The following is a 13,485-nucleotide window of genomic DNA, read 5'->3' on the forward strand; positions in this document are numbered from 1 at the left end:
TTTGGAAATGTTTACAGAATATAATTGCAACTAGTGTGAATCTCTATGGTAAAGTAGATGAAATCAAACCTAACTGTACAATTTGTGGAGAGAATCTGGAAACCTCTGAACATTTATTTTTTCATTGTCCTTATGCTAGAGAAGTCTGGAATACGGTTCCAAACCCTATTTCTTTATAATTAGACCCTTCTTCCTCTTTGCTTGATCTTTATAAGGACTGGAATGATAACCATAGAATAGAAATCTCTATAGAATTAACTTTAACCAAAATGTGGATGATATGGAAAGAACGATGTAACAGAATTTTTGAATCTAAAACTAGATCAGCAGCACAATTATCTCAAGATATACAAAGACACCTTTTGTTCTGGACAAAAAAAAGCCACTAAATATGATCGGCAGAGTAAGAATATAAGCAAACCTAGACCTAGTTGGAAGGTACCAGAGAACAACACTCTAAAGATTAATATTGATGGAGCTTGGGACTCAGTTATAACCTCCTCAAGCTATGTTTTAATTTTACGAAATAATGTAGGAACTTTCAAAGGAGGCAGAGTAGGACCATCCATCTCAACTGACCCACAAGAAGCAGAAGCAATAGGAGTGTACCAGGCAGCTGTTCGGGCTAAGGAAAAGCACATTGGAAATTTCAGCATTGAAGGGGATTATGAAAGCTTATTCAACTACTTACTAGGAAAGAACTCTGAGGTATCTTGGAGGAGCAGAACTCTCTTAAATGAAGCATCTAAAATTACCAGTGAATGTAATAACTTTTGAGTTTTCATTTTGTGCCTAGATTAGGAAATGAAGTAGCAGACTCACTTGCTAACCATGTTAGAACTTCAACCTCTGTTATGAATTGGGATTATATCCTTCCGCCTTGTATTCTTGAAAAACTAGCAGTAGATAAATCTAATATAAGGAATACACCACAACTCTCTATATTAGATGGCTCTACTTCAGATGTAACGGTAGCACCTCTCTTGGAGTGCTAGTTGTTTCAGTGAAATGCTTTACTTTCAAAAAAAACAAACAAACGAGACTGGCTCGGGCCATAAATTTATAACTGAACCGAAGTTTGGTCAGCTCGATTACGGTTTTAATTTTGAGAACCAACATATGGCGGCTCGGTAAACGATTTTGGTTAAAACTCAACCGACCAATTTGCGGCAAGAACCACCACCAAGTGCTGGATATCCGCTGCATCAAGTTGCACTTCATCCCACCATGTGAATGCATCCCCTCAGCACATGCATATATGGCATGAATTAATCAATTTCTAGGGATCAACATCAAGTTGCACTTCATACCACCATGTGAATTCACCCCCTCAGCACATGCATATATGGCATGAACTAATCAATTTCTAGGGATCAACATCAAGTTGCACTTGTGCTCAAGTAGACTAAAGTTCTAAACAGCATAATATATCTTCTTTTTCTCAAACCAACATATTTCAAATTACAGCAACAGTTTTTAGCAATCAATGCAGACTGGCAAGGGTTGGACTGATGACACTGCGTATAACCTTGCAAATTTCGATTCAAGGAAACTAAATACGACAGATACATAATATCAACAGTACAATAATAGTAGTACTAAGACATAAAAAGCTCTCAATTTTTCCTTGCAGTGCTTTAGTTTCTCGATCGCACGGGGAATGGCATAAGTTCCCTTGCAAATGTTAATGATTTTTTCTTCTTCAGTTTGAAAAGGAAAAAATGGAACAAACAAAAATATAGAATAGACAATTTAAACCCTCAATCCATTATACTATGACGATGAACAGAAAGGTGTAACTAGCTGGCTGGATTGCTGTCCCAGTTAGGAAAAAAAACTCAGGATTCAGCTCCGCCTACTCTATTCCATGCACGAGACCCCTTGAGAGCTAATCACCTACTAAAAACCCACTGCGTTCATTACTTGACTAAGACTACAAAATTACGACTGTACAAGACCAACCAAACCACCAATCAGTGGGGCTAACCAAACTGAGTATCATATTAGAAAAAGGCAAACCCAGACAGTAGAGCAAAACCTAAGATCGTACCACCATGCAACGCCAGTCACAACCATGTCCACTTTTTCTTTATTTTCTTGTACTTTTCTTTATTAGATGTGCACACCATTACCATTAGCATAAACACCATTTAAAAGCCCATTGGCAGCCTTAATTGAGTTCCCATTTTGGTGCACTTTCATGCCCGATGATCCGTTACTCATTGATGATCCATTGATCATTACTGTAATACCCTTCTTCTTCAATGATTGTGGCTGGTTAGCACGTCCAGAATTTGGTATGAGTGTGTCTAACTGCCCACATGCTGCTGCTATAAGCCCTGTTACATACAAGCAAAGCATGCATTGTTTAAGTATGCATTTTTCTATAAAAGCATGCAATCAGGAAATATAACATATTTCCAACTTTGGTGGTGTTTAGTCCTCTTAAGTACGCTTTACTCTCTTCAGGACATTATTAACATGAATGAGAAGAAAAAGCAGGAATATTTGTTCTAGTGAGGTACCAGAACAGAGAGTTATCAAGATGATCAAAATGCGTCGGACAATCCACACATGCAACGGAAGCGGAAGCTGTAAGTTTGGTCTCAGCTATGCATAAGCACCCACTAACATAATCTACTAGTATGATCTTAATATAGACTGCACTAAAATGTTCCATAAAACTATAGGCCCAACAGCACATTCAGCTTAAAATTTTCATGCATGACTCGCATAAGGAAGACCCAAGGATTGAATATAGAATGTTCTTTCAACCAAATGGTTCAACTTATCACAAAATCCAGCTGCCTCTAAAATTTCTAACCCAGTGAAAGATTGCTTTGCACGTAATGGTTTTTTTCCCATCGATTTCAAAACAACTTCTGCTAGGGTATAAGAAACAAAATAATCTAGTCATGATCTCGATGACGAGGTGAATATTCCCGTCAAATATCTCACCTAAAATTTATTTGCTGAAGGGAATTTGAAAGGTGAAAGAAAATCAAATACCTAAGAAAAGTCCAGAAGGTTTTCCAGGTCTTGACTTGAATTCAGGATGGAATTGAACCCCCACATAGTAAGGATGAAGAGGCAATTCACATATCTGCAAACCAAAATATGTTAGCAAAAATTCACACCACCCCACACTTCATGTTAAATAGAATAGAGAAGGAATGGCATACCTCCATACGTTCACCAGTTTCATCTTTCCCAACAAACGAAAGACCAGCACTTTCAAGTTGTTTAATCATCGAAGGGTTAACCTATACATATAATAAAAGTTATGAGAACCTGCTAATGAATGCGAATTATCCAAAGTGAACCACTAAGAATTCCAAATCATGGAAGGACAAGGGAAAACTACAAAACAAAACAAAAAAGTACAGCTAATTATGCAAGCAAAAATCATGTGAATCATACCTCATATCTATGCCGATGCCGTTCATCAACAGAGGTTACGTTGCCATATCTAAAACAAAAATAAAAATCACACAGGTTAAAAATAAGATGAAGCAGTTACTTCAAGGATCATCGAACATTAGTATTTTTTATGTTTATGTTTTTGTTTCTGAATTTACTCCGATGTATTGTGCATTTACAATTTATGCTCCTCTCAAAGGGATGTATTATGCATTTACAATTTATGCTCCTCTCAAAGTTTCTCTTTATTCACACTGGCCATGTGACTGAGTTAAATCCCCACCATTGTAAATAATGTCAAGTTGGATAATATCTCTGCCCTTGAGCTAGAGCAACATGTATACAAAGCAGTAAGCAGTTGGAAAAGATTCAAGAATTGTTACAAAAAAACAGGTGAACTGGAATACTCCAAATATATGGGGTGAAACCATTTGGAGACATCTCAATTATGAAGACTATGCATAACAAGATGAGAAAAGCAGCTCAAGCTAAGAGGTTCAGAAAATATCACAAGAGTGATGAGGCCTCACAGCTTGGCAGATTTGCAATCAGTGGTCTGGAAGTATGTTGTCCTAGATCCAAGTCGCATTGTACCTCCCATATGCGTTTTTGAACCCTGTTGAGTAGAAGTTTATTTGAGTTACCTACTCTTTTTTCCAGCTGTAGGTAACAAAATGTGCATTATCCTCTACTTGGTCAGTAAGACCATCAGATGCACAGGATACATATATTTACCTCTGGCATAAATATAACACATGGATTTGCAGTTTGAGGATCAAATTCAGTACTGTTGGCATCTTGAAGATTAAGAACATTCCGAGCAAATTCAATGACAGCAGTTTGCATCCCCAGACAAATGCCAAGAAAAGGAATTCTGTTTTCACGAGCATATTCTGCGGCCAAAATTTTGCCTTGCACCCCTCTATCGCCAAATCCTCCTGGAACCAAGATACCATTTGCACCCTGAAGTGGAAAATGTGACGATTAAGGATTGGAAATCCAAAAAGGATGAAAAAAATTGATTTTCTCTTAAATTGATGGTATTCAAGAGCCAACCTTCAAAAGATCCCATGCAGCCATACGAGTCTGCAAGAAATAAAAATTTATTGTCAGGATTGTGATTAAAACCTTCAATAAATATCTTCTTACAGGTGGAATAGCATATAAAACCAAGACAGTAGTAACCTCTTCCTTAGTCGTAAGTTCAAGGTCACCAGCTGCAACCCATTCCACTATAAGCTTCTTTCGGCATGCAACAGAAGCATGCAACAGGGCCTGCATACAGAAAATCATTCTATCGTCTTAGGCAGATTTTAACATTTGGAAATTTAAGAGTCCTCTTATCATAATGTGTTAATCAATATATCCTTTAAACAATCAATCCATGCAAATGTTCTCTATAAAAGAAGAGCTCAATAAAGAACTTACTTAGATGCCACCTGACAGGTAGTATACATGATTGTCAAAGATATATAAAACACGGGCAAGACAACTTCGTGAGTACAATCAAGGTGTAAGAATTTTTATCAGAACAAGCACTAGAGAAAATCTTAAAAAAGTCCATGAGTACTTGCTTTCTTCAATGCAAGATGCATCATCTCTCATATTTTTTTATTGTTGTTTATCATTTCCAATGCCAATGATTGGCTCTTATCTTGTGCATGGATGCACAAGATAACAAAACAAATATAAAAGAAGAATGCAAAATAGAAGTGTAGGGGGAAAACATAAAACTAGCTTTAGCTTTGCACTAAATAAATTAAGATTCACCTTCAAAACAGAGAGATAAGCATCTGAAAGGCCATTATATTTCCCAACCATGGCAATTTTGACCTGTAAGAATACATTGAGAAGCCATCAAGCTCAATAACCAGATGATGAAACAGAGATTTAAGTACTTAACCGATATTAAACATTTCATACATACAGGATCATGCAACTTGTCACAGAGTTGTGCCCGACTAGTCCAATCTACCAAATCAGGTTCCCTAACGACACTGCAACAAAAGATCAAAGGTAACTCAGCTAGACTCGCGGAGATAATGCCCAGCACCCGCAGGATAAGGTAACGATTCCCAAGTCCTTAGGTGCGAGAATAAGGATGACAAGAATGAGAGTGGGGACAAACCTTAGAAGGTTCAGTACTTTAAGAATTGCTTTGTGCGCCTTTTGATCCTATTTTGAAAGAAACAAACGTGTAAGCCAGGAAATCACTTGATAAACAAATAGGAGAACGTGGTAAAAATAAACCACCTTACCTTTAAAAGCAGAGGAATACGCCAAATGTTTGAGACATCATGGAGAGTTATGATGTTTTCTGCCTAGAAAATTAAGTGTTTGAACACAATTAGCGAGAGGAATATAAACATGTGGAACATGAAAAACTACAAGAAATAGCGAACACCATATTCCTGGTCGATCTTACCTGGACATGGCAGAATTGGGAAAGTTTTTCTTTAACATTTTCATCCAATGGCTGTAAATGGAACACAGCTTAGGGAGATCAGAACCAGCACAACTATATGTATGTGTGTGTGTGTGTGTGTGTGAGAGAGAGAGAGAGACCTCTGTACTGCGACAAGCTAAGATATTTGGAGTTAATCCCAATCCTCTTAGACCCCGTACACTATGTTGGGTTGGTTTTGTTTTCTGAAAGTCACAAAAGTGCAACAGAAGCGCCAATGAGATCCGAGGTACAACCAAAAGATGATTTGAAGGTTTTCAATTAACTAATATATTTGCTTACCTGCTCACCCACCACACTCAGAACTGGAACGAGACTAACGTGAACCAGGCAGAAGTTGCCAGAGCCTAATTGAAAAAATTACAGAACAACAAAAAAGAAATTAAAAAGAACGTACACCTGTGAAAAAAAAAAGTTGCAAAACTGTAATGTGTTCGGCAGGCATGAATGCCTGTCTCCTTACCTACTCGGTACGAGAATTGGCCCAATGCCTCGATAAATGGCATAGACTCAATATCCCCTGCAGCAACAGAATAATATTTTAACTCAAACTAGAAAAATAATTTGTAGATCGTGCCACCTGACTAAAGAATACAATCTGAAACATACCTATAGTGCCCCCTAGTTCAATGACACAGACATCAGCTGGGCCCTCTTGACCATCTACTGGTATCATAGCAACGCGTTCAATCCAATCTTGAATAGCATCTGTTACGTGAGGTACAACCTAAAAGAGGCAGCAACACATTACTAAGGTTTCTCACACAGTCACACTAATTTGTGAGACCTTGATCAGAAGGAAGAATAATGTAATGAGTCAAGTTGAGACATACCTGAACAGTTTTTCCTAGATAGTCACCCTTCCTCTCCTTGTTGATAACAGCCTGTTACGCATTTAAGGAACAAAAAAAAAACTGATATTAGTAGGTAGACCCCAATTTTCAAGTAAGGCACGCCTGAAATTTTAGGAAAATAATAATCACATAGTGGTGTTTATGCAATCAAATTACCCTGTGAATCTTGCCATTGGTGATATTGTTATCACGAGTTAGCTTAATATCTAGAAACCTTTCGTAATTACCAAGGTCTAGGTCCACCTACACAAAGAATGAATACAGCAGGCATTTTTTTGTTAGAATACTCCACAAATACTGAGAAACCACTAGGTTAGAAAGATTGCACTACAAAACCTCACAACAAAGACACTCAAAAATAAGTATTCTTACCTCACCACCATCATCTAATACAAAAACCTCTCCGTGCTCAAAAGGTGACATTGTTCCTGCATCTATGTTCAAGTATGGATCTGCACATTTTGAAGTGCAAAAGAAAAATTGTATATGAGCTCAAAACTTTGTGAAAAAGAAGAAGACAAACAAAAGAAAGAGACAAAAGAAAAAAGTAACCATTTTTTTTTAATCTCAACTCTTATCTTCTTTAAAGACCAATAGGCATGATTTTCAACGGTTAAATTCTTTTAATCTGAGTTGCCAACCAAAGCGGAAAAAGAAAAAAAAAATACTCAACTTAAAAACAATATAAAATCCAAGTTGAAACATCAGTGATACCAAACAAAAAAATAAAACTGAGATGAAAAGAACATCCCTTTTTTTTACTGTAAAAAAAAAAGTAGACCTTGAATCTAGTAGGTGAATTCAAATTTCTACCGTCTCTCTCTTTTCTTTTGATTTCCATAAAAGAGGCGGACAAAACACAGAAATTGAAGCTTTATCTGAAAAACATCCCGAAAGACTACAAAGGAATTCTAAGAACAAGCAAGCAGGAATGGGAGGGTTCAATCAGAGAAAATGGAAACCTTTATATGTCTCCAGCTAACTGCGGTAAAACATAAAAACTAAAAATACATACCAATTTTAATGGAAGTAACTCGAAGGCCACAAGATTTGAGAAGCAATCCGATACTACTTGCCGTCACTCCTTTTCCGAGACCACTAACAACTCCACCAGTTACCAATACATACTTCATTTCTATTGATTATTCCAAAACTGAGAAACCCTCTGTTTACCGAAGCAGAAATTCAACACAAAACAGTGAGAAAATCTCATTATTAGAAAATACCTTCAAAATCAACTTAACATAAGAGTTATTCAAACAGAGAAAGTTCCTAAAAGCCTATCAGAGCTTCATATTAGTCGCATTTAAGACCCTACAAATAACATAATACACTGTGAATGTAGAAAAACAAAAACGAAATCAACCTGCATAAGTTAATGAAAGAATAGACAAACCCATATGAAAAGATAAAAAGTTAAAACCTTTTTCTATGTGTTGCTCTTCTCGTTCTTGTTGTTGAATAATACTGAGATGGGTTCGCTGTTTTAGTTAGTATATAAACCCTCAACTCCTCTTTCTCTCTTTTCTATCTAATCTTATGTATTAACTTAGTTGAATCAAAAACAAAGAGAAAAAGAAAGAGCATGAGTAAAAATGGAGGGGTTGGGTTTCAGTTTATATAGGAAGACTCTCACAGATAACTTACTGGTAGTTGTTATTAATATTGAATGAAGATGATGCTGAATGAATCGAATGAATTAGGTTTTATTAGTTTCCTACAGTAGTACTAGTCTGTTTTTAGAGAGAAACCAAAACCAAAACCTATGAAACTTCCTACTTCCTTTCTTTTCTTCGCACCTCTCTCTCTATCTTCTATAGCCTCTTTGGTTTTGCCTTTTAGGGTTTCTTGTTAAACCTCTATGTAATATATATTTTTTTTGTTTTTATGTGATGATAATAATAATGATAAAATACATTATCCCTTACTTAGAGCCTCTCCAATAGAATGTGTGTGAAGAAAAAAGTCCTCGTCCAGATCCACAACAATATTAATAAAAAACATTTCTAATGCATTGATGTGAAGATGAGGTGGCAAAAAAAAATTAGACATCCTCTAGGTGAACCTCTAGTTTTAGACATTCACTTAGAGGATGTCTTCCCATCCTAGTCACACTTTTATTAATAAAAGTTATTGGAAAATAAAAATGGAAATGATTTTAACCAATTATATGCCTACAAATAAGTAAACAAATACTAGAAAACTATATGGGTTGGAGATAAAATTTTATTTTTCCTAATATTTAGGATTTTAGGCTCAAAGGATATCTTATAAGTGATGCCACATATGAAATATTCACATTCACCATTGGAGAAGCTCTTAGAGTAGATCCTAGGGTAGTGTCATCCTTTCAAATGAAAGAGTGCACTAACAATTTGAGCAGATTAGAGGCTCCTATAGGTAGTCTTTACCCCACTTTTCCCCCAAACACGTTCATGCACTCGTTCAACTGAACGAATGGTTGGTAGTGAAACATTAGACGGGAGACGGTCCCCCGTCAAAAAAAATTGGAACTTTTTGAACTAGAAGGAGGACTAAGTAGTTTTTTTAGGATTTTTTTTCTATGACCGGGAAAAGTCCCCTGTTTTAGGAGTTTTTTTAGTTTTTTCCTTTTTTGATGGAGAAAAGTCCTCCGTTTTAGGATTTTTTTTAGTTTTTTTTTTTTGACGGGGGAAAGTCTTAAGTAGGTTTTTTAGGTTTTTTTTAACGGGGAAAAGTCCCCTGTTTAGTGTTCCCTTTCATTTTTGCCCATAGTGGCTTCACTCGTTCATATGAAAGAGTTAGTCTTCATTTGGAGATTACCCATAGAATATGCTCTTAGTAGGTTACATCTTTCAGCTTTCATCCCACTCCCATTCCTACAGCAACTAAACAAAAAGCAAAGTAATTGTTTGATTTCTTGTTTTTCTCTTGTTCTATTTTGCTTATGGATTTTATGTGTAAAAGACGGCTTTGGACTTTTAGTGACTCTCTTTTCATTCTTGTGCATGCTCCGGTGTGGCTCATACACTTTGATTTCTTAGTGTATTTGGATTCATTATACCAACACTTGCTTGTATTTTTTAAGGATATATTTGTCATATATTTTACACGTTTCTTCAGCACTTGTCGGCTGATTGACCAAAGAAATCCTCCCTAAAGACGTCATCATCAATATATTCATGGCAGTGACTAAATACAATCCACATTTAAACTAAATACAACCTACAATTAAAAGTTTAAACACTTTTACACTCAACTCACATGGATAACTAAAACTTACCTATACCGTCTCTTCTACTTCCTTAAAATGTCAGGGTTTCATCTATCCTCATATTTCATGGATGTGGATATCAGAACAACAACTAATTAGGAAAATCCAGTTAGTTAATTAGTATAGATTCTTAATTCCTATTGATTGATCAGATGACTTTTAAATTAATGGTCAAGTCATGTTTTTGATATCAATATGTCCCGATTGAGATGTTTAATCCCTCTTGTTTTATCCTTGTTGTGAATTTTTAGTTGTATGTGTTCCTTTTTCATGACTTTGATGATTCTACATATTCCTTAATATAAGTAAAGACACTACATTGAAACAAACCAGAGCAAGCTTGGGTTATGAAGGGGTTAATTAGTCAAAGCTATATATGTTTAACTCTCTCTTATGAGCTAATTTTTTTGAGTAATATGATTTTGATTCAGGGAATGGGGTGGCGGCAATGGCCATATTAGTTAATCGTGATTTTGATGGTGTTGGTCCAAGCAATGATAGTTTAATGGTTTCACTGTCGACTAAAAGTCCTGATGTTCACCATTAATGGTGAAGAGTCAGGTTTAAATATATGATGATAAAAGTGGGTTTGGCTACCCATAAAAAGTTGGCTAACAAATATTCTTTCACCTAACTGAAGGTTGCATTTAACATAGTTGAGGGTTGTATTTAATCACTCCCATATTCAATCAAATCAATAGTCTAAAGAAAAGTGTTGTGCATGTATCCAGGTCAAAGAGGGGTCAAGAGCTTCGAAATTTTGGACGATACAAATTATGCTCGGCCGCAAACCCCTCATCCTTTTGCTCGAACTCGACTCACTTCTGCTCGACCTAGACTCATCCCTACTCGATTCTCCCTAAACCGTTTCCTAATCTATAAAAGATTCTTGAAAAACAGAATCCTAAGTTTCGGGTTCCCAATCTAAAACAGTTTCATCTTAAACAAATCTCTACTTTATGCAATCTCATGAAATAACAAAACAGATTTTCAATGAAATATTCTGCAAACTTAAATTACCTTGCTCCACTCTCGCTAATATGAGGTATAAGTACCAACTATTTAGTTTAGTTTACAATATAATTATTTTCTTAAATCTCCCCTATTTAGATCACTACAAACTGCATCAGGAACTTTTGTTAAAAAGCTACCGCCAACTCTTCTTCAACATGTTTATCATATCACAACCCAATTATTATTATCATGTAGGTGGTATTTTTTTTCTTGTTATTTTTAAGTAAAGAATTAAACAAGTTTATCTTAGAATATTGATATTATGTTATAAAAATGAATAACAAGTTATAAAGTTACGCTCCAAATTTTCTACAGGGTATTGCCTGAATTTTTGTACCTTTGAGGCTAACACTAATGTAGTCAATATCGGATTTCGGCACGTCTCGGCCAAGATCGAAATACTAGTACTACGAGATCTCGATAAAATATCGGAATAACTTCTCAAATTTCGTTTCCAAATCTTATATTCATCGTATGTATATATATATATATATGTGTGTGTGTATATATAAGACAGATATAAAGGCATGTGTCAATATTTTTCGTATGCATATCAATAAGAGGAACCGTGGAAGACATTTTCAAAGATAATGGGTATTATTGTTATTTAACTAACGACTTAGCCCTGGCTTTACTCATCTAATCATGTTAAGCTCATTCTCTTCTCTCAGTTTCTTTTCACTTATGAAGTGTGAAACAATACTCTTGTTACTTCTGTTTCTATTAGTTAGAAAATTTAAAACTTACTTTGTTATGTTGTCTCTTGGTTGGTGGTGATTGAAGTGATTAAGAGAAGAAGTTCCGAGTCTTTTATCTCAGTTAGAAATGTTTGTATTTTTTTCATTAGATCTTGATACGGGTATGTTTGGATTTTGATCAAAATAAATAGTTTTGTAATTTTGGTTCGTGGATCGATAAAGAGTGAGGGAAAAAATTTGGAAATGTCATCAATTGAAACATCAACTCCAATCCCTACCGAGATTACAGGTGAAATGTCGATTGAATCAACCGAGTCAACCGAGATTACCGTTGAAATCTCGTCTCGGCGATATTGCACGTTTCGTCTCACTACAAAGCCAAGACCGAGATTTCCAGCGAGATATCGTCCGAGAGAGCCGAGATCGACTACAATGACTCATAACTGACACTCCTAAAGCAATCAGAATTATATGATGTCTCATCTATAAACACGGGTTCAAGTGTGGAATGCAAGCTCCGCTTTAGGGATTTTTTGATTGAAAACTTTTATAATTTTTGAAATAACCTAGACTAATTAACAAAATAATATACCTTGGAATAGTTGCACTTTTAAGGGGTAAAGTCATCATTTGGGTAAACTGTTATAAGAAAATTAGCCTACAATTAGACATGCATAACCATAAAGGGATTTTCTTGGAGAAATTCGTGAGGCAAGTGATAAATTATTTGTTAATTGTAATTGACGAGAAATAACATACAGTTATATATTGTTAACTTAGTTCCTCACAAACATCCTTAATTCAGTATGACATTACCTAGTAATGCTGGTATGTTGTTCTGTCAGATGAATAAAATCTTAGAATGGGTCATTAGGGGCATTATGGAAAATATAGTTTTTTCACTATGTTATGATTTCGTAAACAGTGTAGGATGCCCATAGTTCAATATTTGTATAACCGTCATTATAAGTATCTGAAAAACTAATACTCGAAACAACAATATTATACCAGAATAAATAATTTCAGTAAAGATCAAGTGATAATTATAGGCGTAGGTTTGATTGATAAAATGTGTTGATCATGTAAGTAGATGAAAATACAATTGAGCATGCATACATGGGAGACCCAGCGTTCCGTAATTGCTACCAAGTATTACTGTTTAACCCTTTTTCCGAGTCCAGTGTGTTCCCATCTTTCTGTGTAATTTAGTAATTTATTATTGATGTACTGATATGGTACATCAATTTACTACCAAGTATGTCTTAACGAAGTACATAATTAAGACAAAAAACACGTGTATCTCCAATAATAACATGACCTCAGAAATGATTTGAGGATTTTAGTAATATTTTGATCCCGCCCAAACCCCTCCAAAACTGACTCTCACATAAAATTCTTCCACTAGTTGTGACATTCAGTTCAGGACCCATCCCCTCCTGAAAGGGTTCACCCCTCCTAGAGGATATTTTGGGGTTTAGGCAGTTTTGAGTGATTTTTTTTGACAGCTTTTCCAGAAATATTGCAGTTAATTTAGTATTAGACACATCCAAGAATAAAAGTTTACTTTTGATATGATAAGGGCACCGACTAACCTACCAAAAAAGAAAATCGTAGTTTATTATTAACGTGAAAAAATATACGATACGACACAACTCAATCGATGAGGTTGAGACCCAGTCGTATGCCGGGGAGATACCTAGTCTGTGTATACATATATATGCGTGCCAAGATTTGTTTTTAATCGACAATCAAGTATTCGAAACAAGATATATTGATTCAAGG

At 35.5% G+C, this 13,485-nt stretch overlaps 1 protein-coding gene across 1 annotated transcript; it reads right to left on the minus strand.

Moving 5' to 3' along the window:
* Positions 1-1,524: 1,524 nt before the first annotated feature.
* LOC113289848 (CTP synthase-like) lies at positions 1,525-8,564 on the minus strand. Its single transcript, XM_026539265.1, has 22 exons — positions 8,162-8,564; positions 7,754-7,903; positions 7,111-7,190; positions 6,895-6,981; positions 6,718-6,768; positions 6,494-6,611; positions 6,348-6,404; positions 6,167-6,231; positions 5,986-6,069; positions 5,846-5,896; positions 5,679-5,741; positions 5,549-5,595; positions 5,348-5,417; positions 5,191-5,253; positions 4,606-4,695; positions 4,477-4,506; positions 4,156-4,383; positions 3,951-4,036; positions 3,421-3,469; positions 3,183-3,263; positions 3,010-3,103; positions 1,525-2,339 (listed from the first exon to the last, which is right to left on the minus strand). The coding sequence occupies exons 2-22, from the start codon at positions 7,869-7,871 to the stop codon at positions 2,113-2,115; spliced, it is 1,839 nt and encodes a 612-aa protein (XP_026395050.1). The 5' UTR covers positions 7,872-7,903; positions 8,162-8,564; the 3' UTR covers positions 1,525-2,112.
* Positions 8,565-13,485: the final 4,921 nt, after the last annotated feature.

This window comes from Papaver somniferum, chromosome 6 (assembly GCF_003573695.1).
Source record: "Papaver somniferum cultivar HN1 chromosome 6, ASM357369v1, whole genome shotgun sequence".
Lineage (NCBI taxonomy): Eukaryota > Viridiplantae > Streptophyta > Magnoliopsida > Ranunculales > Papaveraceae > Papaver > Papaver somniferum.